Genomic DNA, 26685 nt, shown 5'->3' on the forward strand with positions numbered 1-26685 from the left:
CCTGGGTTGGGAAGATCCCCTGGAGGAGGACATGGCAACCCACTCCAGTATTCTTGCCTGGGGAATCCCATGGACAGAGGAACCTGGCGAGCTATGGTCATTAGGGTCAAAAAGAGTTGGACATGACTGAAGCAATTTAGCATGGATGCATACATACCATAAAGTTTACTGTCTTTTTAAATTTTTTAAATTGGAATATAATTGCTTTACAATGTTGTATTAGTTTCTGTTGTACAAATGACGTCAGTCAGCTGTATGTTTACATATATCCCCTCCCTCTTGAGCCTCCATCCCATCTACCCTCTTCCCACCCTTCTAGGACATCACAGCACTGAGCTGAGCTCCTGTGCTTCATAGCTACTTCCCACTAGCTATCTGTTTTACACATGGTGTTGTACATATGGCAATATATCTCTCAGTTTGTCCCACCCTCTCCTCCCTGTGTCCACAGGTTTGTTCTCTACATCTGCGTCTGTGTTCCTGCCTTGCAAATAGGCTCATCAGTACCATTTTTCTTGATTCCATATGTATACATTCAGTTCAGTTTAGTCGCTTAGTAGTGTCCAACTTTTTGTGACCCCATGGATTACAGCACGCCAGGCCTCCCTGTCCATCACCAACTCCTGGAGTTATCCAAACTCATGTGCGTTGAGTTGGTGATGACATCCAACTGTCTCATCCTCCATTGTCCTCTTCTCCTCCCACCTTCAATCTTTGCCAGCATCAGGGTCTTTTCAAATGAGTCAGCTCTTCGCATCAGGTGGCCAAAGTATTGGAGTTTCAGCTTCAACATCAGTCCTTCCAATGAACACTCAGGACTGATCTCCTTTAGGATGGACTGGTTGGATCTCCTTGCAGTCCAAGGGACTATCAAAAGTCGTCTCCAATACCACATATATGATATTTGTTTTTCTCTTTCTAACTCTGTATGACAGACTCTTGGGTTATCCACATTGCTAATTTATCAGACTAACCATTTTTAAACTTATGTGGCATTAAGTGAACTGGCATTGAGTACATCATTTACTTTGCTGTGCAACCATCTTTTTAAAAATTTAAACACATGTTATTTTAATACATAGTATTTTCAATATCTTTTTTTCATTTAATAATATATAAGTTGAAGACCTTTCCATTTTCAAATCTCAGAAAGCTTCCCCAGTCTTTTTTATAGCTGCACAATGAACAAATCATCATTTATTTAACCTTTCCCTTATTGATTGACATTTAGATTGTTCCTAGTCTTAATAGCAGTATACTGAATGATTTTATGTAAGTATTCCTGTGAGACTGAGGTGTTGTTTTTCTGGACTTGTTTATCTCACAAGACCTCAAAAAATTGTCAGAAACTCACCTTTATTTCCCCTTGAGCCCACCTAACCCAATCTTCAGTACAAGACAAAAGACTCAGTTTGAGCAGAAACAGGAACACCAGAATAAGAGTGAAACTGAGTTTTAAAGTAGAGTTTCTGGGCAAAAGTTTGTGTGCCTTTGTTATTTTGAGAAATACTGTTATATATTATTTGTCATAACAACACTATAGAAACCCTCCCTGGTGTACCAGGGGCTTCCCTGGTAGCTCAGCTGGTAAAGAATCCCCCTGCAATGCAGGAGACCCCAGTTTGATTCCTGGGTCAAGAAGATCCTCTGGAGAATGGATGGTCTACCCACTTCAGCATTCCTGGGTTTCCCTGGTAGCTCATCTGGTAAAGAATCTGCCTGCAATGTGGGAGACCTGGGTTCTATCCCTGGGTTGGAAAGATGCCCTGGAAAAGAGAACAGTTGCCAAATCCAGTATTCTGGCGTGGAGCAGTCCATGGACTGTGTAGTCCACAGGATTGCAAGGAGTTGGACACGACTGAGTGACTTTTCACTCACTGGTGTACCAAGAACAGCCTTACCAGTGCCCTTGTCACTACAGAGTATTATCAAACTTTTTTTATCCTTGCTCTTCAGATAAAAACAATCTTCTAGTATAGCTATTTTGTAATTTATTTTAAAAAATTAAAAAAAATTATGATTGTGATTTTTCTGTGTTTTCCATGAGCTACAAAGAAGAAAACAAGGATGACCCAGATTATTTTCACCCAGAAATAACCACTGTTATTTTTAAATGCACACATACAAATGCATATATAAATGAAAATTATAATCTATAAATAGCTTTTCATGAGACTAACACTTCTATGATGAAAGCAGTAAATGTTTAAAAATTTCAGGGAATACGTAAAGGTATGAAGAATTAGTTGATACTTACATATAATCTCAAAATCTAGAAATACTAATGTGTATACTTATTATTAGGCTGATTTGACTTCACATTAATTTATATTAATACAATTTTCTGAGAAAATTGTTAATTTGAACATCTTTTTAATGGTTAATTTGAACATCTTTTTGCTTATTTGTTTTTTTATAATGGTTAATTTGAACATCTTTTTACTTATTTTTTTCCTTTGAGCTGTCTATTCATGTTCTTTATCCATTTACTTGTTGGATGGTTGGTCATTTTCCTGCTGGTTTGTATAGGCTTTTTGTTGATATGTTTTTGTATCAGCTGTGAAAACGGTGACAAATATTTGTATCTGTTTGGTCATCTGTCTTTTGACTTATCTTATAGATGCTTTGTTTTTATGAGGTCAAATATATCAAACTTTTCTTTAATGGCTTTTGAGATTTGAATAGGAGTTGATTCCTCATTGGAAGTTCATAAAAGTCTACAGAAAACTCAATAAATGAATTTCTTCTGGTAGTTTTGAAGTTTCATTTATTTTTTAAAAACCATGTAAATCTTTGATCTGCCTGGAATTTATCCTGATACAGGATGAAGGCTCTCGCTACCCAGTTGTTCCAACACCATGCCCCATATGACAGAGCTACCTTTGTTTACTGTATTTCTGTATGTAGTTTGTTTCTTATTCTGGATTCTGTCTTCTTTTCCATTGATTGCTCTCTATATTTGCTTGTACAATTCTATTTTAGTTATTATGCCTTTTTAAATATGTTTAACATATCTGGTAGGGCTAGTACCCCCTTTTGTTTTTTTAATGAATTTCCTGGCTATTAGAATCAGCTTCTGTATAGTTCCAAAGCTATTAGTTTATTGTTTTATTGGCACTACATTATTTTTATATATTAATCCAAGGAAAGCTGCCATCCTTTTGATAATAACTCTTGCTATTAAGGAATAAAGTGCAGCTTATTCATTGACTGAAGTCTCTGTGTCTTTCAAATAATCAAAAATTTTCTTTATTTAGATCTTGCATGCTTTTATTCTTAGTCTTAGATTTATTCTTAGATAGTTTATCTTTTCTGTTACTGTTTCTAAACTTAAACTTTTTGGGAATGCCCTGGTGGGCCAGCGGTTAGGACTCGGTGCTCTGAGTGACTGAGGGTGGGGCCCTGGGTTCGGTCCCTGGTCTGGGACCACGATCTTGCAAGCCTCACAATGTAGGTGCTCTCCCCTAACCCCCACTCCACAAATTTTAAAAAGCTTTTTAATTATTTTAATTTTGTGGTCGCACTGCATGGCATGTGGGGTCTTAGTTCCCTGACCAGGGATCAAGCCTTGTGCCCCCTGCATTGGATGTGCAGAGTCTTGACCACTGGACTGCCAGATTAAGTCCCCAATTTAAACTTTTTAAAAATGAACAATGTATATTAGCCCGACCCACATGAGAAAATTATTTTTAAAATTTCAGCTTAGCTGTATTTGATTCAATTTTGGTATCTCCTAGTTCTTAAAACACGAAGTCATTGGTGAGAGAGACTTTCATTCTTAATTATTCGTCTGTTTTCTGCTACCAGCTGCCTTTGTTGTCTCATACCCTTTTCTTTCTCTCTGAGCCTTAGTTTCCTTGTTGGAAATGGAAGAATCTAGATGACATCTGAAGTCTCTCTTTCAGCTCTGCCCCTTTTGATTCTGATATGATCAGCCCATAAAAGCCCTTTGATGCTGAGGCCTATCTGATTCCAGGTGGCTGTAGACTGTGAGCTTCAGCTTTTTTCCCTTGTGGCCCAGGCCAGTGGTCTACCCTCAAACCATGTCAGAAGCTCACTATCCCCTTTCCAGAGCTGTCCACCGGTTCAGGGCCTGGTCTGGAACTGCTGGAAGTATCCTGGCGTCTCCCTTGGCGTCCTTTTCCACTCCATTCCTCCCCTGGACCTGAGCTCTCGGGCATCCTCTCCTCAGGCCAGCCACCGCTCTCCCAGTGCTGCCCTCACCCTCTGCTCCTTTCTTTTTGCTCTCTGCCTCCTGCCCCTTCTCCCTTTCCTCCTTCCCCAGGAAAGGCAGTGGAGCCTAGGGGTTAAAAGAGTGGTCCCCAGCCTTTTTGGCACCAAGGACAGGTTTTGTGGAAGACAGTTTTTCCCTGGACCTGGGGTGGGGAATGGTTTAATGATGATTCAAGTGCATTACATTTACTGTGCACTTTATTTCTATTAGTATTACATCTGCCCCACCTCAGATAATCAGGCATTTGATTCCAGAGGTTGGGGACCCCTGGGTTAAAAGAACTAGTCATGCAGTTAGTTGGGCTTGTTTGATCAACAGTGGATCCAACCGTGTTGATCCACTGTTGCCTCTTCTCAGCTGTGTGACCTTTGGTAAGGTTTAGAGAGAAGAAATGCAGAGTGCCAGCACGTGGTTGGGCTTCACTGCTGGCTCAGTGGTAAAGAATGTGCCTATAATACAGGAGACGCAGGTTTGATCCTGTGTTGGGAAGATCCCCTGGAGGAGGGCATGACAACCCACTCCAGAATTCTTGCCTGGAGAATTCCATAGACAGAGGAGCCTGGCGGGCACAGTCAGAGATGACTGAAGCGACTTAGCACATTCATAGCACATGGTTACTTCAGGAGGCATCACAGGAGGCCTGCCTTTTTGTAGTAGGAATAGGCTCTTTATACATTAAAGCTGTGTGTTGGGCTCCACGGTATGACACATGACCCATTGATTCCTCACTGACAGCCCCACATGGTCAGTAGGAATAGTATCCTGTTTTACAAATGGGGAAACTGAAGCCCAGGGTGGAGAAGTGACCTGATCTGCAAACTCACACAGCTAATGAATGTCTGAGCCAGAATTCAAACTCAGGTTTTTGTCTTTCGAACCTTCCTCTGAGGGCTTAAACAATTTTTCCTCTGTCTTTGTAAAGTGATCAGAAAAGTATCCCTCTAGATATGGGAGGGAAAGTAGTCATTTTTCTGAGATCAAGTACTGTGTAATCTAAATTCTCTTTATCTGTGCCGTCCAGTACAGTAGCCTCTAACCTCATACAACTATTGAGCACGTAATATGTGGCTGGTGGGAAAAGGAACTGAATTTTTAACTTCGTTTGTTAATCTAAACGTTAAAAGCACAGGGTGGCTACTGTGTTGGCCAGCGCAGCTCTGCAAGTGGCTGCAGCTCAGCTCCCTTGTGAGTCCGTGGGGAGTGCCCTCCCTCCCTCCCACCTCCCAGTGCCCCTACCCCCACAGGTGGGTCTTATTTTTGGATGGAGGATTCCTTCTGAGTTTAATTTTTTTATTGCTTCTTTAATTCTAACAGTGTGAAGAGTGCCAGTGCTGGCAGCATGGGGTCTGCATGGGATTACTGGAAGAAAATGTGCCTGAGAAATACACCTGTTATGTTTGCCGAGACCCTCCAGGTAGCGATTTCTGGAGTCAGGGATCTTAACAGTATGTAGCCTTTTCCTTAGCACAGCGGGTGGTACAGCAGCCTGAAGGTCTGGGGTCTTGAGACTCATTTCTTCAGTGTTGGCTAGACTCGGCCTCCTCGCTCTTGTTGCTAGCCACCTGGTGGCCAGCTGTCCTGAACTTGGCAGTAAGAAAGAGTGCGTGGAGAGGTTCACTTAGCGGAAGACCTGGCCTTGAACTAGAATCTGTGCGTGTGTGTGTGTGTGTGTGGTTAAAAAATCATATAACATGAACTCAACCCTGTTAACAAATTTGTAAGTGTCTGGTGCAGTGATTGTTTATAAAGTGCACGCACAGATCTCCATAACTTTCTCATCTGGTGCAACTGACACTCCGTGTGAACTGTGGGATGCTGTACAGGCTTGCATGTCGTCCCTTCGTGTGCTGGGCCACGCTGATCTTTTCTCCGTCGTTCCAGTTTTAACATATGTGGTGCCAGAACGAACACCTTTTCCTTTTCTTGAGAGTTCATGAGGATGTGGGCCCTGACCTTGACTGCTCAGGGCTATTGGAGGGTTGGCAACCGGCCTCTGCTCCCTCTGGTGGCATCTGCCTTCCACTGCATCCTTGCCGCCTAGAAGGGAGATGTGCCCTTGAGGTGGACGGGAAAGGTGTTTGCCAAGAGCCTGTCTGTCACCCAGAGGAGTGAGTTCTTTCCTTAGAATCGGTTTGTTTCATTGTTGATGACCGCAGGGCTGGCCTGTGGCTCTCAAGTGCCCCTTTCCAAAAATCTTAGTAATGGATTATAAATCTCTGTGGTTCTTGTCTTGCTGTCAGTGGGATGGGGACATTGTCGATGTGAGGTCTCTCCCCTTGGGTGCAGTCCCATGATCCCCTTACAGCTAGACAATGCTTGAGAGCCTCTGCTTCTGTTACTCCTTTTAGTAACAATGAGATGGCACTGGTAGGAGCTCCTAGTCCTATATTTTTGCTTATGAGGAAGAAAGTGATGCCCGGGGATACAAATGACTTTCCTAATCCCATGAAGCAAATTGGAATTAGAACTGACTTTGGGGACTAACTCTCTTTATTTTGCTGGTTATATAGGAAGGGCTACCACAGTCATTTTCCAGCAAGTAGGGGCCCCTGGGGCCTGATAAGGTCCACTGTGACACTGTGTCTTCTTGTGCTAGATTAGTCTATAGGCAGAGAGCAATCTGCCTCTACTTTTCCCTTTACCCCAAGGAAAGAACGTGGCCGGAAGAGTAGTCCATGAGTCATAGAATATAACTGATGTGTAGGATCTCAGAGACCACTTAGTTTAGCCTTGACATTTAACAGGCAAGCATCAGGTCCAGAAAGGGCATGACTGGCATGAGACCACTCAGTTAGTGACAGAGAGAAGATGAGAACTGGTGTCTCTGACCTTTGTCTTGTCAAACCGGTAATGCTGCTCTGAATCCTGCTGCTCAGGCCACCTCTGACAGCCGCTCTGAGGCTCCACACGTAGCCCCCAGGGCTCCTCTGGGGCATTGTTTAAAAAATCTCTTCTGTCTACTTTGTCTCTCACTCTTTCCTCCACTTTTTCCTTTTAAGAAATCATATACACCATCTTCATCAATCCCTAGGCGCTTTCTGGGCTTTTATAACTAAATTGCCAAGACTGGGAGTAGATTCCTCGAATTGAGCACTCAGTGACTGTCACATTTACTGTCTGTGTTTGATTCTGCAGTGTCTTGGGCCAGAAGTTTAACCTAACAGAGCTATTCTTTAAAGGTTACTTAACAGAGTGGAGGTGGATTCCCCACCATGTGTCTTAGTAAAGCCAGAAAGAGTCCAAGGACCTTGATAAGGCTTGATTATTTTAGGGTTTTTAATAGCTATTGAGAGGTGAACAGCAGTCTGATTGGAAGCTGTTCCCTAGGCTTTTGCAATAGGAAACGTTGCCAAGTCACATGTGGTTGTGTTTTCAGTCCAAGGATCCCTGTAGTGAACAGGACCACTGAGGCTGTTCAGTTCATTTGTCGTTGTTAACAAGTGGGAAACGGACATCCAGAGAAGGGAGCAGGGTGTTCATTCAGTCAGGTGGTAGGTGACAGTTGGAGGGGACTTGGGGCGTCTTTCCAGGTGATAAATTCATTCAAGATGGCTTTTGCTAGACACTGGCATGAACAAAACAGTTCCTATTCTGGCTCTTAGTGGGATTGGGGCCAGAAACAGATGTCAAAATAAGACATATAAACAAAAACATATTAGCTAGGGATGAATGCTTTGATGGGACAAAAGCCCTCGGACAGGAAATGACTGGGAGGCACCAAAGAGGCTGTCTTATTGGGAGGTAACTAAGGGCCTGTCTGAGGAGGCAGTGGAGAGCCAGTTCTACAAAGGTCTTGGGGAATAGCGGTCCAGACATGTGGGGGTGCGGTGCTGGAGCAGAGATCCTAAAACCAGAAGGAGCTTGATGTGTTCCAGAAAGGGTAAGGCAAGGAGGGGAGGGAGGAGCCAGGTCCTGCAGGCCTCATTAGACCAGAGTTAGGGCCTTAGGTTTTCTTTTGTTCACAGTAGGAAGTCACTGAAGGTTTTCAAGTGGGAGAGGGAATGAGAAATTCCCACTCTGCTTCTGGCCAGTTGCAGAGATCAGGACATTAATAAACCTTTCTCACTACCTTATCCCTAGCACCTTGTAGAGAGCCCAGCATATAGTAGGTACCAGGTAAATGTATACTGGATGAATGAATGAACATATGCAAAAGCAGTAGTGTGATAACTGCGTGATGATGAAACGGTCTGGGTTTCCTTCAGACCAAGGATTAACTCTCTCATTGTCACTGCTGTAGGTCAGAGGCCTGGCTTCAAATACTGGTATGACAAGGAGTGGTTGAGCAGGGGACACATGCACGGCCTGGCATTTTTAGAAGAGAACTATTCCCACCAGAACGCCAAGAAGATCGTGGCCACCCACCAGCTTCTCGGCGACGTGCAGAGAGTGATCGAGGTTCTGCACGGCCTGCAGCTCAAGATGAGCATCTTGCAGTAAGTGTGGCACCTGCCGCCCTGGGGCTGAGTCTGATTTGGCGTGGGCGGAGGGCAGGGTGAATGTGAGAAACCGGAAAGCCACCAAACCAGTGACGAGAAGAGTGAGTTTGAGACCTGTATTAAAAATTCTCAGTGACATGATAAACATTTTTTTAATGTAACTCTATTGAGGTATAATTTACATATAATTAAGCTCACCTGTTTTAAATATTCATCTTTTAAAAATTTGTTTTTAATCAGAGGATAATTGCTTTGCAATGCTTGGTTGGTTTCTGGTACATAACAGCGTTAATCAGCATAAGTATACATATGTCCCCTTCCTCTTCAACTTCCCTCCCACCCCATCTCTCTAGGTCATCACAGAACATTTGTTCGTTGAGTTTTGACACATGTATATACCCTTGCAAACACTACTAAATCAAGATATGCAGTGTGTATTTATAGTTTAGTTGGTTTTTTGTTTTGTTGTATCATTCTGAGTTTTTTGTTTTTTAAAAAATTGTGGTAAGATATACATAATATAGGGGCTTTCCAGTGGTGAAGTGGTAAATAATCTGCCTGCCAGTGCAGGAGATCCAAGAGAAGTACGTTCAGTCTCTGGGTGGGGATCATCCCCTGGAGAAGGAAATGGAAACCCACCTCAGTATTCTTTCCTGGAAAATTCCATGGACAAAGAAGCCTGATGGGCTATAGTCAGTGGGGTTGCAAAGAATTGGGCACAACTGAGCACACACATATACATAATATGCAGTTTGCCATCTTAACCATTTTTAAGTGTACAGTTCAGCAGTGTTAAGTACATTCACTCTGTTGCAGCCAGTCTCCAGAATTCTTTGTGTCATGCAAAGCAGACTCTGTACCCAGTAAGCAACTGCTCTCCACTTGCCCTCCCCCAGCCCCTGACAATCACCCCTCTACTTTATGTCTTTATGAATTTGACTCTCTCTGGGAACCTCGTATAAATGGGATTTAACAGTATTTGTCCTTTTGTGACTGGCTTATTTCACTTAGCATAACAGCCCTAAGGCTTGTCTGTATTATAGCCTACATCAGAATTTCCTTCCTTTTTAAGGCTAAATAATATTCCAGTATTTGTAATACCATATTTTGTTTATCCATTCATCCTAAACATTCTTTTCTCGTCTTGCTGTGCAGCTGTGGGATCTCTATTCCCTGACCAGGGATTGAACCTGGGCCCCAACAGTGAAAGCCCAGAATTCTAACCATTAGGCTACTGGGGAACTCCCATCCGAAACATTCTTGGTTGGTAAACAAAGTAAAATTGAAAGCTGCTGGAACAGACATTGTTGGTAGGCCTGCTCTCTAGCATAATGATCACTCAGTAAATACGTCTGTTGATAGTTTGCTCAGACAAAGAAGTTTTATGCCCTTTGGAGCTGGACTTCTGGTTTTTAATGACTAGAATTTGGAGTGAAATTGAGTGTGAATTTCCTTCTGTGGTTAGATTCTACGTGTCAGATGACCCAAGTTCACGTAAGCTCTGAGAAAGAAATGTAACTCATATGGGGCTTTTGTAATCTGTTCCCACTTTACCAAATAGGGCAGTTGGGCCTTGAGTGGGACAGCCCATCTCCTTGGTTTCCAGGGCTACAATTCAGGTCCCAGCTCCCATCAGGTCCTTGTCCGTATCTCTAACTGCCTCTTCTCAGTGGGTCTGTGAATTTTCCTCTGGTGGTAGCACAGGGTATGGCAGGGATGGAATCCTTAAGCTCTCCCATGAGCCTGCCTATAGAGCACCATTTTAATGAAGTCATCAACAGTGCAAACTCTAGTCCCACACATGCGTTAGAGCCCATGAGCCAGTCCCCGACAAGGTTTCCCTGGTGCTCATTAGTCCTGGAGCCCTCCTGTGCTAGGTGAAGTGGAATGCCAGAGCCTGGAGATGACAGAATGAGGGTCTGCTTCCTCCTGCATTCTGGTGCACGGAGACTCGGCTTCCAGCACTGGCGTGGCAAGAAGTGGTTGAGCAGAGCACATTTGGCAAGAGACTGTGTTGATTTGGGTAAAAGCCAAGCTGCTATAAGAAAGACCAAAAAAATAAAGGCTAAAGCAAAGTGGAATTTTCTTTCTCACATAAAGCAGAGGTAGGCAGGAGCCCAGGCCAGGTAAGTGGCCTTTTGCCATGATTCTAGCTATGGACTTGGGTTCCTTCTGTCTTATTGCTCTGACATCCCATTGGGTTTAATCTCACCTGTCTCACCCAAGAAGTCTCACCTGTACCTCATTTCTGCTCTAACCCCCTGGAGAGGGAACAGATGGTTTCGTGGACACACCTAAATGCAAGAGGCCAGCCAAGTGGCTGTGTTCCCTGCGCAGACCCAGGACTGAGTGTGGAGGTGGGTAACAGAAGGAAAGGATAGTTACTGGGGGAAGTTAGCCATTACTGTGACAGCCCCTGTTTAGGATGTTATGGACTGGGTGTTCCCTTACATTTTATAAAATCAGAAGACTTCATGTAAGCCAGAGGAATTTCTTCTTAATAAGAAGCCAGAAATTGACTGAGACAGATAGAAGGTGCACAGAAACCTCAGATCCTGATTGTACATGTCACGGCATTTCTTTTCATTTGAGGGTTCAATTAGATGTTTTTCTTTCTGCTCAGGGAAATATAAGTGCTCCAACTGGGTCCCATATTCCAGAACCTTGTTCCTTCCGAATTCCTGTTGAGATCCTTCATCTTAGTAGCAGTGACTTTGTACTGAAATTAAAACCTGACTTCTCCAAGCAGTTCAGGAGAGAGCATCAGGAGAGCTTGTTAGTCATTATAGGTAGAAGAGATCATGGGAGATGGGCAGGTGGTTCCTATCTCTGCAAACCTGGATGGTCTCTGCTATCACAGGCGCACAGTCTTCATTCTCAAAAATTTTGTTCCTAAGCAACCCAGTGGATTCATTTTCAGAGGCAAACAGTAAACTGGGTGTAACTTCAGAGTATCTGTTGTCATTTAAAAAGTAATAGGCATGAATGTACATACCTTCTTCATGATCGACAGGGCTTACTGAGAAAGGCCAGGGTTATCAGTAGCTGAGGCTTCAGATCTTAGCCGGGAGGGTGAAAATAGTAGGAGGGAGGAGGCAAAGACTTTTGTGATTTTCATGCAAGAACAGGTTCATACTATGGCTTATGCCCTCCAGGTGAACAGATTTCAGACTACAGTGACTTCCATTTCCTCTGTTGCAATTATGATTTCAGAGGCATGTCTGGGGTCCTGGGGTCCTGGTACAGACTGCAGTACCCTATTGGAGGTGGCCAGGGACCCAGGCTGCCTCGATGCTGGTGGTCTCCTCTCCTGCTTCAGTGGATGGGAGTGGTACTGGGGATTGCTGGAGTGGGAGGGCTGAGTAAGCGTAGTTATAGCCCCTCATGGGCAGAATTTTAGGTTCTGTAAGCCCATTCCATGCTGTCGTAGTTATGATGTATTCCATTTCTTTTGGAAGGCTTCAGGAAGATGTGTGTGTGTGTGTGTTGGTGGTTGTGGAGGGACCTGTATGTGGGAGTTGCTGGTGAGTTCCTGCTGATGTGGCTTCAGTGATTCTCAGCTCAGACTGGTGAGGATAATGTATATAGTTATATTACGGCATAATTCTTTATATGTGTGGAATTGTACCAAGCGTTACAAGATATTTAGGATCCATGAATTCAATGAACTGAGTGCCAGCAGTCCATCTGTGACAATTAGCAGTCGTGACAGTCGGCAGGGTCCCCACGTTTCTGCACATCTGTGAACCAAACACGAGTAGCTCCTGTCTGTCTTCTCACTTGTTGCCTTACTTGGGGAGCCTGGTTTTTCTTCCTCTATCCTTTTTTCCTTTCCTCCTTCATTTCATTTAATGATCAAAGGTTATAATGGAAGTTCTGAGTGGTGAACAAAATGTTAAATGGTGAAGTTTATCTAGAGTAGTGGCTTTTAAACTTCAAAAAATGTACATCCCACAGTAAGAAGTACATTTTTTATCACATGTACAAAACATACTATAATTTCACAAAACACCTCCTCTTAGAATGGTGCAGTCTGGTATTTTTTGTTCTATTTTTCCTTCTATACAAGTGGTTATGAGTCAGTAAATTAAAAGATCTCTTGCGTCAAATCTCAGTGAATAATTATAGTCATACACAGTTTTATGTACACATATACACGTAGGCAGAAATTCTCAGAGGTGTCTGCTGGCCAGAAAGGGAGCAGAGTCCTTCTTTATTTTATTTTATTTTATTTTATTTTATTTTATTTTATTTTTTAAATAATTGCTTGCCCTAATCTAGTGAAAGTGAAGTCGTTCAGTCATGTCCGACTCTTTGCGACCCCATGGACTGTGGCCTACCAGACTCCTCCATCCACAGGATTTTCCAGGCAACAGTACTGGAGTGGGTTGCCATTTCCTTCTCCAGGAGAGTCCTTCTTTAATAACAAATTATCCTCTTTGGAATGGGGAGAACAGACGATTTTTGAAGAATGTTTAGAAACCTTGCTATCGGGACTTCCCCTGGTGGTCCAGTGGCTAGGACCATGTGTTCCCTGTGCAGGGAGCCTGGGTTTGATTCCTGGTCAGGGAACTGGGTCCCACATGCCACAGCTAAATGTCCTGCATGGTGCCACTAAAACCTGGCATAGCCAAGTAATTGTTTTCTTTTTAAGGGGCTTCTCTGGGGGTCCAGTGGTTAAGAACCCACTTTGCAATGCAGGGGATTTGGGTTGGATCCCTGATCCCACATGCCACAGGGCAGCTGAGCCCATGCTCCGCAGCTACGGAGCCTGCACACCACAACTAAAGAGTTGGTGTGCTGCTACCAGAGATACCGAGTGCCACAACTGAGACCTGACACAGCCAGATCAACAGATAAATCTCAGCCAATATTAAAAACAAAACACCGTGTTATTAATGGCTTATGCCTTGGTGACTTTTGGTTACCAGCTTCCTCCTGGGTCATCACTGAAAGTGTTAGTTGCTCAGTTGTGTCCAGTTCTTTGTGACTGCATGGACTACAGCCCACCAGGCTCTTCTGTCCATGGAATCCTCTAGGCAAGAATTCTGGAGTGGGTTGCCATTTCCTTTTCCAGGGGATCTTCCTGACCTAGAACTCAAAACCAGATCTCCCTCATTGCAGGCAGATTTTTCACTGTCTGAGCCACCAGGAAAGCATTCATTGGGTTTGTGTAATTGAGTGCCATGGCATGGCAGCGTTATCATGACTGTTTAGTCCTAAGTTAAGTTTAGTTTTAGTAAGTCACATTTGAAGAGCTCTTTACTGCCAATGAAATACTGGACTTCGGTTCAGATTAATTCACTTAAACTCAGTGGTTGCTGGCAGAGGGTTAGCCAGTTTTGCAGAGGAGGAAATGGGAATGAGGCTGGCAGAATGACTCGGCTCAGCTGTACTGTAATCAGCGGCTGAGCTGAAACGCAGCCAGGTCCTCTGACTCCCAGTCCACTCCTGCTCACTGCGAGTGATCCAGCAAGAGCTTGCCTGGAAGTGGTCTCCTCGGAGGCTGTGAATCTACAGTCCCTCTTGGTGGCTTGCTCCACTTGGCCCAGGTGGGAGGTCTTCCCCCTAGTGTAGGAAGCCCCTGCGGTGGTCCCAGGGGTTAGGGTTAGAAGGGTTAGAGCCCTTTCGGTATTTTCCCTCCCAACAGAAGCCGGGGACATCCTGACCTGCAGCTGTGGTGCCAGCCTTGGAAGCAGCATCTGGCGGAGGGGCGGTCTCATTCCAAACACATCCGTGTCACTGAAGCCAAGAGCAGGGAGGAAGCCCCAAGCTATAGAACTTTGAACGGGGCGATGGAGAAGCCCCTGCCCCTGCCCCCCTCCGTGGAGGAGTCCTATATCACCAGCGAGCACTGCTACCAGAAGCCCCGCACCTACTATCCAGCTGTGGAACAGAAGCTAGTGGTGGAGACCCGGCGCTCTGCCCTCGACGATGCTGTCAACCCCCGCCACGAGAACGGTGATGATTCCCTGTCTCCGCGCTTGGGCTGGCCTCTAGACCAAGACAGGAGCAGAGGGGACAGTGACCTCAAACCCAGTTCCCCAAAGGTACTGGCTCGCTTGTGCTTGTTCTTGTTTGATATCTTGTATCGTCTCCTCCCAGGGCTAAATGTTCAGTAGAAGATGTTTATGATAGAGTTGTGTTTATTTTAAAACTGCATATAAATCTGTTTATCATATTCTTTTTTTGTCTTTTAAAATGAGTACAAAGTCAAAAGAGCCCACTTAAACCCCAAATATCATTGGTTCTAGGAACTGACGGCAAAATGGCAGAGTCAGTGGTGGTGGGGGTGGAGAGGTCGGAGGCAGCCAGAAGAAAAGGGTAATTGACCTGAACTTGACAAATGAAAACAAGTTAGGAAAATGAGGGTTTTTTTTCTTCAGTGCAGTTTATCATTACATCTGGGTGCTAATCCTTAGCAAGAGCAGAGAACGAGTCAAGTGTTTTGTTAGGCGTAAGTTTTTCAGTACAATTCTATGACAACTTTACTTTTAACTGTGCAGCCCTGGCGTAAGAACAATCCATTTTGTCCAAATGTTTGCTGGTTTCATCAGTTTTCCCAAGAGATACTCCCAGGTTCTTGTTACTCACGTCGTTCTCTTCTGGAGCCCTGTGTGTTCTCTTGCCAGTGTTCCCTAGTCTCATTCTTCCCATCCTCAGTTGTCAGTGAGGGTTTGGGTGATGAAAGCTTCCCCACCCTCGTCATACTTAACTGTCACAGACTCCGCTGTGTGGGCTGATATCACCACCCTAAGTCCATCGCTGCCTCTCGCCGAGGGGGAGTAGCCTAGATTAGAAGCCCCTCAGCATTCAGCCTGTGTCCTTGCCAGGGTCTAAGCAGGGCTGGGTAAGGCTGGTGAGGACTGTCTTTGGAGGCAGACCCAGTTTCAGGTCTGGGCGCTGCCACTTGCTGTGTGACTCTGAGCAGGTCCCTTCACCTCCTCAGAGGTGTCTCCTTAGCCCCCTGCCAAGTGAAGCTGGTGATGGTGACCTCTCAGTTTACTGTGCAGCACACCTGTGAAAAGCTCTCAGCACGTGGCTCTGCACACAGTCACTCCTCCATAGATGTTAACTGGAACCTATTTCATTTCCAATCAATGAATGAAGGGTTGCAGTCACAAACCCCAGAAAAAGTTTGTGGTCTTGCAAATTATGCAAATTGCCTAGAGGCACCTGGAACATGATGAAAAAAATCAAGAAGTCCTGGGCCTAAACCAGGCAGGTAGAGTTAAAAATCTCTTTCATGACTGGCAGGTTGACCACAAGCCAGCACTGTGTTTTATTCACATTATCCTATTTGATCCTCATGAACTTTTAAAGTAGGTTTTACTACTTCTTCTTTCCCATGAGGGAATAGAGGCCCAGAGAAGTGAAGTAACTCATCCAGGTGCATGCGTTCAGCAAGACATGGAACTAGGACTTAAAATTTGTTTGTCTACATATGAGCACCCACATACTAACACTCATCCACACTTACCCTGCTCTACTCTGATCCCAGGTTTCAGGAAGCGGTTCTTTGAGGCCTGCTTCAGCCCTTAGGCATTGGCATTCATTGGGAAGCAGTTGGGGAGCCTCCAAGCCAGAGGTCTGCACAGCCCTGAGGCAGTTGTTCTTGGTACGGCAGGCCCGCTTCTGCCTGGTGCCTGAGAGAGGAGGAGGGGGGCGGGGAGGTAGCGATTTGGACTACTCGAACTGCAGCTGGGTTCTCAAATGGGTGCAAACACTCGCTGGTTGGAAAAAGAGGCTGGGAACTGTCTCCATTCGGTAACTTTGATGCTCTTGCATCCCCAGGTGAGGGACTGTGTCTCCAAAAAGGTCTTACCTGAGGAAGCCCCTGCCCGGAAGCTGCTGGACAGAGGTGGAGAGGGGTTGCTGAGTTCCCAGCACCAGTGGCAGTTTAACCTGCTGACACACGTGGAATCCCTTCAGGATGAAGTCACGCACAGGATGGACTCCATTGAGAAGGAGCTGGATGGTAGGGCTCCCTCCTGGTCTCCCTGTCCTTGGCAGGCTCTGTGGGCCAATAGGAAGAGCTGCTTTCTGAACCCTTTGATTTGGGTTTCCAGGGATAGCTATGTTATTGCCTCTTCTATTAGTCCCCTCATCTCCATTCTCCCCTCAAGATGGCCAAGCCTGACTTTCAGTATCGACTGGGCACTTCTAAGGGCTGTGTGCTGTCAGGGGTCCAGCCTCACTCTCCCAGTCCCTTCTGCCCAGGAGAGAGCACAGTGGAACAGCTGGGCTCTGCCTGTGGGCGGTGTGTGTCCTGAGCAGGTCTTTACTGACCGAGTTCTGTGGGGAGCTGATACTTGGATGCTTTGAGCTTTTAGGATGTCTGAGGATTAATCTGAAAACCCCTTCTTTTCAGCCTTTCCTAAAATCTAAAACGAAGCCTTCTCCTCTTTATCAGCAGATATTTTAGAACTTGAGTCACTTATGTTCCCCCCAGATATATCTCCCTGATGTTAAGTTATCAGATGGGCTTGGAGGACTGAAATGTTGATCCCCAGGGTGTTGTCAGTTTGGTTTTTGAAGGCAGACTTCCTCTTTCTTGTTCTCTTATTTCCTAATTATTATTATTATTTCATCTTAGAAAGAAGGCTGATTAAGAAATAAATGTTTCGTTTGCGGATTCTGAGGATAGCTAGGCTATTATTACTATAATTGGGGATGAAATAACTCATAAGAAAAATGCCATGTGTTATGTAAGCAAAGGTCAGAGGGTGTGGGTGAGGTCAGGCTAGAGAAGGACAGCTATCAAGAGGGGAAGCGAGAACAGGAAGGCTTCCTGGAGCTCCAGGGACTGAAGTGGAGCCTTGGAGAGAGCTGTGTTTCTTGCTACAGGAGGGGTGACTGAGGCAGGATGCTAAGAGGTGGCTGACTGGGAAAGGGATGGCCCTGTTGGAGGACAAAGACTAATGTGCCCACACGCTTCCTGGCCTGCCCCAGAGGCAAACCTGCTGAACTGGGGACGGCAGGCCAGTCCAGGGTCCATTGTGAGGGTGTTGCTGAAAGCTAGAGTGTTTCTCTCTCTCTTTACTCCTAAAAGGTTTCCTTGAGCTCCTTAGAACTATAACAGATACCAGGTCTATGGAAAACCTTGCTGGTAGAAAGCTGAAAGAGTGTCCAATGATGGACTGAAAATTGTGGAATTGACTCTGGGTCCCCAAGAAGAAGCTCAGGCACCGTAGAAACAGGACAAAGGTTCTGTTGTTGCCAAAGGAAGCGGCCCCAGGGGAGAGGCCAGAGCCTACCTACTTAATCACTGATGTACCCCCTCCCTCCCGGCTTGGGCTGCTCCAGCCCTGAGCTCACTGAGAGGACAGTGTGGCCAGGCCAGGATGAGAAGCCTGAGCTCCCTTCTCTGGGCTTTCAGAGGGCTCTTTATGTGTCTTACTCATTTGGGGCCACATACTCCGTCTTGTATTCTTCAATTCCAGGCCCTGAGAGGTACCGGAAGCAAGAAAATCAATTTTAAGTTTAAAGATTTTACTCACGTAAACCGATTTTGCGTTGTATTTAAGATTCTTCAAAATCCCATTTTATTTCTACTATCTTCATTTCATCTAAATACCTCAAGATGAACTGAGCTTTTATAGGAATTTGTATATAATATTTCTTTTTAAAAATCTAATAAGCCGTTATATTGACTGATTACACTTTAACAAATGTCATTGTTTGAGTATTTAACCATTATTTAATAACTTATGTAGTGTGTGAACAGTCTTATAAAACTAAAAGATAAAGATATTTAATGAGCATGAAAACAATATTTTAGCATTAGATTTTTTTTTTTTAATGTTATCTTATCTAGACAGTCTCTATCTAGATGGTATGGGGGAATATGTTTGAAATGAAACTTTATTCTTATAACCTTCTGCCTTGGTTGCAGTCATATACCATTGAGCTTCCTTAAAAGAAAAACTTGGGGTTATGGACCAGCACCTGGTGTGGAGAGAAGGCCAGCAGGCTAGATGCTGGGGTCCAGAGGAGGTGCTGTTGGCTCCCACAGTTATGTGTCTGGTCTTCATTTCTGCATATCTAGAGAGAAGACTTCCCCCTTAGCAGCTCCAAACACTCCTCCTAACCAAGTTCATAGACTATGAGTGGCCTAGACCATGGGTCCCCAACCTCTGGGCCTCAGACTGGTGGTACCTCCTGTCAGATCAGGGCAGCATTAGATTTGAAATAGTGTACAATAAGTGTAATGCGCTTAAATCATCCTGAAATCTGCCCCCCTCACCACCCCTGTCCATGGAAAAATTGTATTCCACCAAGCTGGTCCCTGGTGCCAAAAGTTTGGGGACCTCTGGGCTAGACTCTTCTAGTCTGCACACTGATTGTTTCTTTCTCCCTGTGTGTGCCTACTGGGTCACCAAGGTGTCGGGGGACACCTTGGGTGAGCCTGAACCAGATCTGAGGTAGTTCTAGTGGCTTTAGCAGGGGCCTCTCAGCAATTGTGAGCTTCCCAGGTGTCTTAGTGGTAAAGAACCTGCTTGCCAGTGTAGGAAGACATAAAAGACATGGATTTTATCCCTGGGTTGGAAAGATTCCCCTGGAGGAGGGTACAGCAACCCACTCCAGTATTCTTGCCTGGAAAATTCCCTGGACAGAGGAGCCTGGTGGACTGCAGTCCATGGGGTCACATAGAGTCAGACACAACAGCAGCTGAGTGCACACACACAGGCTCAGCACTTGCGATGGCTTCTCTTGTTGCGGAGCAGGGGCTCTAGGGTGCTGGGGTTTTAGTAGCTGCAGCGTGTGGGCGCTGTTGTGGCTCCAAGCTCTAGAGCACAGCCAGTAGTTGTGGCACGCAGCCTTAGCTGCCCTGTGGCATGTAGGATTTTCCTGAACCAGGGATGGAACTGGGATCCCCTGCACTGCACGGTAAATTCTCAATCACTGCACCACCAGGGCAGCCCCATCCTATTATTTTAAATTACAAACCAGGATAAGTGCTCCAAAGGAGAGCAAGTGATAGCATAGCACCTGTGACTCAAGGACCGGACTCAGGTTATAGAGGGGGTGGGGTTCCCTGAGAAATAGCTTGCAGGGGACAAAGGGTTTAGAAATGTGGGAAGGAAGATGAAGGACTGGTCTGAAGAGGGCAGAGGAGTATGTGCAAGGCTGCAGACTGCTTGAGGAACAGGCCCTGCATGGTCTTCTTCTTTCTGCACCTCTGGCTTGAGGGTCCAGAAAGTTCTCAGTACAGGTTGGTGCACAGACTAGAAAGACTACAGGCAAGCTGGGGCAAACCTCAGGCCTGCCTGTGGGGGGCGGGGTGGAGGTGGCTCTTGTTAAAGAATCAGGGTTCCTGGATGACCTCTCCCCAAACGCCAGAGCTTAAGGGAGTGGCTTGGGAAAGAATAAATGTCTTTCTATAGAAAAATCATACTCTCAGAAGCAAGACAGCTTTTTAGATATTGAGCTAATGATAATCAACTGGTTATTACCTGGTTGTGCTCAGTAGTGTCCAGCTCTTTGTGACCCCATAGACTATAGCCCGCCAAACTCCTGTCCATGGGATTTCCCAGGCAAGCATAGTGGAGTGGGTTGCTATTTCCTCCTCTAGGTGATCTGCCCGACCCAAAGAGCAAACCTGCATCTCCTTTGCCTCCTGCACTGGCAGGTGGATTCTTTACCATTGGACCACCTGGGAAACTTATTACCTGGTCATCTTACATTAAACATTTAGCAAATGAAATCAGAGTATTCAGTGCTACTCATGCTAGGAATCAGCATGAAACAAATCAATTTATGGAGATAAAAATAGACCTTTCCAAGTCCTGTTAGAGTCACTTTTCTTAACAGAAGGCTAACACACCAGGCTCTCTGATTTTCAATATGGGAAAGCCTTATGAAGGTACTCTTGCCTGGAAAATCCCATGGATGGAGAAGCCTGTAGGCTAGTCTGTGGTGGGCTACAGTCTATGGGGTCACAGAGAGTCGGACACGACTGAGCGACTTCACTTTCACTATGAAGGTGGGGCAGTAACACTGAGAAAGGTGGGTATTTCAAAGCCTACTACTCTATAGACTAATGCAGTAGTCATTAGCTATGTGTGGCTAATTGAATAAAATTTAAATTCAGTTTCTCAGTTGCGTTTGCCATGTTTTAAGTGCTCAGTAGCTACATATGGGTAGTGGGGGTATTAGACAACACAGACATAGCCCATTTCCATCATCACAGAAACTTCTATTAGATGGCACTGCTCTGCAGCATTTAACTTTGTCTGAGGAGTAGTACTTCCCAGAGAGGGTGATGAGTCAGTGTTGCCTGAAATGGTCTCCCCTCCCGGCTGCTCCCCCACCCCCGGTTAGTGGTCAGATGAGATAAAATGCTGACATTCTTGCAAATCAAGTGTTGGGAACTCACCGGGTCCTGTCTCTCTTCTGCCCACAGTGTTGGAGAGCTGGCTGGACTACACTGGGGAACTGGAGCCCCCAGAGCCTCTGGCCAGGCTTCCGCAGCTCAAGCATTGCATCAAGCAGCTGCTGACGGACCTGGGCAAGGTGCAGCAGATTGCACTCTGCTGCTCAACATGAAACTGGGCACCCCAGACTAATGGGGGCACAATCCTGGGGTACCTGCAAGAGGAGCTTCACGTATTTAAATAAATAAACCTAGCATGCCGAATGCACGTGACACCGACTGACTTCAGGGATCTGGGCAGGGGTGTGATGGACTTGGACAAAGAGGTCATTTTGGCTGCTGGAAGGGAGGGCACTCTGATCTCAAAGCCTACCAGGAAGGTAGCAGATAGACTCTTGGGATTCCCTTCTTCTGTGCACATTGTTGAATGGAGAGTGAGTCTTTTTGCACAAACTTCACTTGAAATCGTGCCACTGATGATAAATGGAATGAGAGCCAAAAAAGTGTAGTTGAAAACAGTTGTAAATTCAACTTGCAGTTTATTTAATTGACTTCTCTGTCAGGTTGGGGCATATGCCAAGCCTTCTGGGTTTCTGCCTGGCATGAATTAGGCAGCAGGCATCATTTTCATTTTTCCAGCTTCGTGGGAATGTCGTGACTTCACCCTTGTGTGGAGGTTGGGAAGGAGTAGAGGCCTGGGCCGGCCTGCCTTCTCCCTAGAACTCTTCACTTTCTCACCACCTCTCTTGCATGACTTCATGGTACCAGGGATGAGTTTTGTATGCTTTCACCCCAGAATTGGCTGGGTTGTGTCTTTTGTTGCAAAACCCATACAGCCTATGGAAGAAGTAGAATCTCACTGTCATAAGAATCTAGGAGGAATCCCAAATGGAAGCAGACAGGGTCTGGAACCCGAAGGACAGCATTTTCTACCCACTTCTTAATATTGACAGCTTACCATTTCTATTTAATGTCCCCAGAATGGTTCTCCCAAATTTGAACTCTTTCACTGTAAAGATTTGCTACAAAGATGTGGTTTGGGGGATGACCTTATTTTATATTGTTGTAAAGAAACCAGATTCTACATCTGCCGCTTTTCTCCTTCCCTGAAGGGTATATGTTCAGTAGTCAGCATTTTCAGAATTGTTTTAATATACTTTAACACTTTAAATTTTCCTGTTTGTATTATTTTGTGAGATCAAGGTGATTATGCTGCTTAAGGTCCAGGTACAGTTTGTACCTTTGGAGACAATATTTGTTACTCTCGCAGGTTACGGTTCCACGTGTAATTGTTTTGTTTTTTCCTTACTAGGTAAAGTTAAAGAAACTGTTCCATGCTTTGAGGAATGACCCATTTTACCATTTAGTTTTCCTATCACTAAAGGCAAAAATCAAAGCACATTTGTCCATTAACACTCACGAGTTAATTCTGGGTTTATGGATCTGTAATGTTATATGCTGCAAATCTTTACTATGTAAACATGAAGTAGCCAATATCTCAATAGCAATGACAGGATCTCCGGTGACCTCCGGGATGGTTAGGCTTTACGGCACAGGTAATCGTGGTCACAAGGGCCTCTGTACCAAGATCTGTTTCAGGGAATGCTTTGTCTAGTGATTTAATTCGCCATTTGATATAAAATGAATACAGGGCAAGTTGACCTGCTGGAGCTTATCTATCAGAGGGAATACATGTGGCTACGACATCTGTGATAAAGCTGAGACAATTCCTCTATGAGGTTGCTTCCCATTGCTAACGTTAGTACTTTCGGTGTGGGAAGAAACGCTCGAGGAGTGTGCATGGCATCTGTATTTTGTATAATTTATCAGATGGCCACATTTTAAGAACTGTGTGATGCTTGTCCGAAAAGGGAAGAAACAGGATGGTTTTCTGTAGCCACAACTGTGAGGTACAGTGACTTGTGTTAATATTATTAAATTACTGATTTTTCTTTCCTGAAAACACATTTGACCATCACTTCTGGGGAAGCTGTAACGGTGGTCAAATCTCTCATCTTTTTCAAGATGGAAGAAGAAACTGAGTTACCCTAACTTTACCAAGTGGTCATTATTGGGTTTATCTTATGCTTTTTGTAAAGGAAATAACCCCTTTTCACTCATTGTGACTTTTGTCCTTTGGAAAGCGGGGATGACTCTGAAGTTCTGATGACTTCAGTGTGCTTCCCTAATTTAAAGCCATGTTGGAGGGGCTCCATCCTCAATTTCTTGGTCAAGTTGAATTAACCCCAAGCTGGAGCACTGGAAACTGTTCTTTGCAAATATTACTGTTACCATTTAGAAATATGTACACTACCTAAGTTTTCTTTTGAGAAAAACTATCCACCTATAAAAAACAAAAATTGCCTTGACAAAAACAGTTCTGGTTTGACTAATCATTTTGTTTCTTTAAGTAATGAGTGTATGCAAGGTGGACCCTTGATGAGCCAACATTGCACTGTGGATACATATCTATGTTTACGCGCTGTTAGAACAGAAGGCGCTGTATATAGAAATGTTGCTTTGAAGCAATATTTGCAGAACATGCAAACTTCTGTATCTGTATTTGGAAAAATAAAACAGGTTTTGTTGCTACGTTTCAGTCATTTGTTATCTACTCAGTCTTTAATGTGCATTAATTTTCCATAAACACTACCCTTTACAGCAAGTCTGCTTCTACATTCTAAGTAGATTTTTCTTTGGCAGGGCGGTAGCTATACATGCATGCTCAGTCATGTCCAACTCTTTGTGACCCTGTGGACTGTAGTCCACCAGGCTCCACTGTTTATGGGATTCTCCATGCCCAAAAATACTTGAGTGGGCTGCCATTTCCTTCTGCAAGAGATCTTCCCAACCCAAGGATCGAACCTGGATTGGCAGGTGGATTCTTTACTACTGAGCCACCTGGGAAGCCCTGTAGGGAGGAGATGCAGGCTTAAATACAAAATTCCAAGGAAGTATACAAAATACTTTTGAATTCATTAAGTGTCTAATATTCAAAAGTAAAATGCCCCATACCACCCTCTAGCGCGGACTGACTCATGCTTTGTGGTGTGAGCTGCAGGACTGTTACCTTTTTGCTTGTTGAAAGCAGTGCAGGGAAGACAGGTCTGGCCTTTCTTATATTAAAAGATGGCACCCATGACAATTAGGACCCTTCTGAAGACCAAGACAAACGACTCTGGACCCCAATCAGCTCCTTCCTGGTTGTGCAGAAGACTCAAGAAATGGAGTTATACTGCAGAGCTTCCCTATTATTTGCCAAATCTCTTCCCTTCCTAAACAATTATGCTTACTTTAGAAAGTTATGAGTAGCTCCAACAATGTAAATAATCCATCAGTTCACACCAAATCTGTTCCGGAAATCTTTCAAGAGGCCTAAAATTTGTTAAGAGAGGGGTCTGGAGGCTTAAACCAGAGTTCACAAGAACTAGCCTCTCTAGGTAAGGACCTGCAGTGAACACTTACCAAAACAGCCCTGTAACTTGGGCCTTTGGGGAAGCCTGCACCCACGAGGTAGGCTGATGGAGCAAGTTGAGGACAGTATTGTTATAGCAGCAGCCAGTTAAATCAGCACTTAGTTACAGTCACCTATTTGCCTGCACGACCCACAACCACATACAAGATTGTACCACTGTTCTCTATCCGCTGAGACAGGAAAACAAGCTCAAATTCTAGCCAATGAAAGGTACGAGCGAATTTGAAACCAGGCTGCTGGAGTCCTCATTGCATAGGCTCCAACCAAACAAAGGAAACCCACGTGGGGCGCTGGGGAACGCGCAGGAAAAAAATTTCCAGATGTGGAAACCCATAGCCAACACATAATGATCCCACAAAAGCCAACGAAGGCCAAGTGAATAAGAAACAAAGGCTTTATTCTCATGGGCCCCCAACTTGGTTTCACAACTAGCCAGAACGGGTGGAAATAGGTTCGGGAAAATAAACACGGGAAAGGACGCATGAGATTGCAAGAACTGCCAAAACTCATTTTTCATTATCGCGTATTGGGGAGCCAAGCTCACGGTCCCGGACTCGATCATGGCTCCAGTCCAGAGAGTGCCTGACTCGGGTCGCCCGCAGCTCCGCCGCTCAGCCGGTGATGCGCACGTCGGTGCGGCGGCGAAGCCGCCGGGCCCGCGCCGCCTCGGGCAGGATGGCGAGAAGCTGCTCCTGCACTAGCATCTCCACGATCTGCTCCTTTGTGCGGATGTCGGGCCGCAGCCACTGGCGCGAGAGCTCCCGAAGCTGTCGGAACGCCTCCCGTGGGCCTGCAGCGTCTTGGTAGCGGAACTGCCGGAATCGCTGGCGGAAAGTCTCTGGGCCGGGCCGGGAGCCGCCAGGACCTGGAGGGGAGCGCGGAGAGGCTTCGGCAAGCGGCGCAGGGCCCTGGGGTGCGGGTCCGACAGGCAGGTCTAGGGCGGCGGAGGCCGCCGCAGGAGGCGTAACATTCGCTTCGGGGACCGCGGCGCTGGGATTGGAGGAGTTGGGGATAGATGGTGGGGCTTCAGGAGTCGAGGAGGAGCCCGCAGGGTCACCCTCCGTGCCTGAGCTCGGGCCGGCTCCTTCTTTCCCCGAGGATGGCGCGGGGCTTCCGGCTGGAGCCAAGCTTTGCTCGGGGGCCGCCATGACTCCGGCTCCCCGCGTCGCTCTTTGTCCAGCCGTTGTTGGCTCAGCTCTGCGTCTGCAAGGGGGCGGGGCAAAGGAGACTTTTCCCCTACAGGGCGGAGCGCGCGACCCTGAGGGAGGCGGGCGGAGGGCGCGCCGAGCTTACCAGCGCCGGCGAAGCGCCTGGGGCGGCCGGAAGTGGGCGTGCCCGCTGGCTTCTCTATGGGAAGTGGGCGTGCCCGCTGGCTTCTCTATGATGAGCTCTGCGCACGAGAGTCCGGAAGCCGGGTCTGGGCTCCCAGAAGCGGCGCCCCCTCGCGTTCCCACGTGGGGTCTGGAGGTGGCGGCGCCTGCGGGGCTGCAGACCAATCTTAGCTCGCCACTGCTGGCTCCGGATGGTGGCGCCTCCGAGCACCTGTTCGAAGAGAAGGAGGAGGAGGAAGAGTCGGAGGAGGAGTCGGAGGAGGAGTCGGAGTCGGAGCCGGAGTCGGAGTCGGAGCCGGAGTCGGAGCCGGAGGAGGGGTCGGAGGAGGAGCAGGTGCCGAAGCCGCCGCCCAAGCCGCAGGCGGCTCGCAAAAGCGTCTCGGCCCGCCTTGATCGCCTCAGCTTGCAGGTGACCTGTGTCCGCCCCTGCAAGCCCGCCTCTGTTTGGCCCTGGTTAGGATGGTGGCGAGCCGAGGACTTGCGCGGGCTGGCGCCCGGCTGGTGGCGGGACAACGGGACTGTGGTCAGGCACTGGGGGAGGGCCCAGCTCGGGAAAGTTCTCTGGCTCAATCGAAAGAGAAGGACAGTACACTCACCTGGTTGCGGGTGGATGACGTGTGCAAAGTCCTCTACACATAGTAATAAAACTTGGCCGTCTTATGGCGCAGAGTAAATGCCCAAGAACTCTGTTGTTATTATTATTATTATTATTATGCCTGTCTTCTGAAACCAAGAAACAGGTGGCTCTGTGGGTTCTGCTCTTAACTTTAGGATTACTAATGCGTAGCCTCATATAGTGGACTCTAGCCACGTGTTTTCGAGCCCTTAAC

General features: G+C 46.0%; 2 protein-coding genes across 16 annotated transcripts in view; one reads left to right on the top strand and one right to left on the bottom strand.

Annotated features, from left to right (window-relative positions):
* PHF20 (PHD finger protein 20) overlaps positions 1 to 23648 on the top strand; it is a 135527-nt gene extending 111879 nt beyond the window's left edge. For 8 of the 15 annotated variants that reach the window (XM_060397750.1, XM_060397751.1, XM_060397749.1 and 5 more), the window contains 4 exons: positions 5549 to 5648; positions 8475 to 8670; positions 14324 to 14723; positions 16468 to 23648. In XM_060397750.1, coding sequence (XP_060253733.1) covers positions 5549 to 5648; positions 8475 to 8670; positions 14324 to 14723; positions 16468 to 16998 — 1227 coding nt within the window. In that variant the 3' untranslated portion in view covers positions 16999 to 23648. The remainder of the gene's footprint in view (positions 1 to 5548; positions 5649 to 8474; positions 8671 to 14323; positions 14724 to 16467) is intronic. The other 7 variants (XM_060397753.1, XM_042230092.2, XM_060397757.1 and 4 more) reach the window with 1 other exon arrangement.
* A 1252-nt stretch (positions 23649 to 24900) lies between these two features.
* Positions 24901 to 25729, bottom strand: SCAND1 (SCAN domain containing 1). Its single transcript, XM_027977141.2, has one exon. It carries the CDS (start codon positions 25670 to 25672, stop codon positions 25136 to 25138), a length of 537 nt encoding a protein of 178 aa, XP_027832942.1. The 5' UTR covers positions 25673 to 25729; the 3' UTR covers positions 24901 to 25135.
* Between the last annotated feature and the right edge of the window lie 956 nt (positions 25730 to 26685).

Source organism: Ovis aries, chromosome 13 (assembly GCF_016772045.2).
Source record: "Ovis aries strain OAR_USU_Benz2616 breed Rambouillet chromosome 13, ARS-UI_Ramb_v3.0, whole genome shotgun sequence".
NCBI lineage: Eukaryota > Metazoa > Chordata > Mammalia > Artiodactyla > Bovidae > Ovis > Ovis aries.

What these genes read in the sequence shown, in the direction of transcription:
- SCAND1 (XM_027977141.2), bottom strand. Translation starts at nt 25,672, where the DNA reads ATGGCGGCCCCCGAGCAAAGCTTGGCTCCAGCCGGAAGCCCCGCGCCA.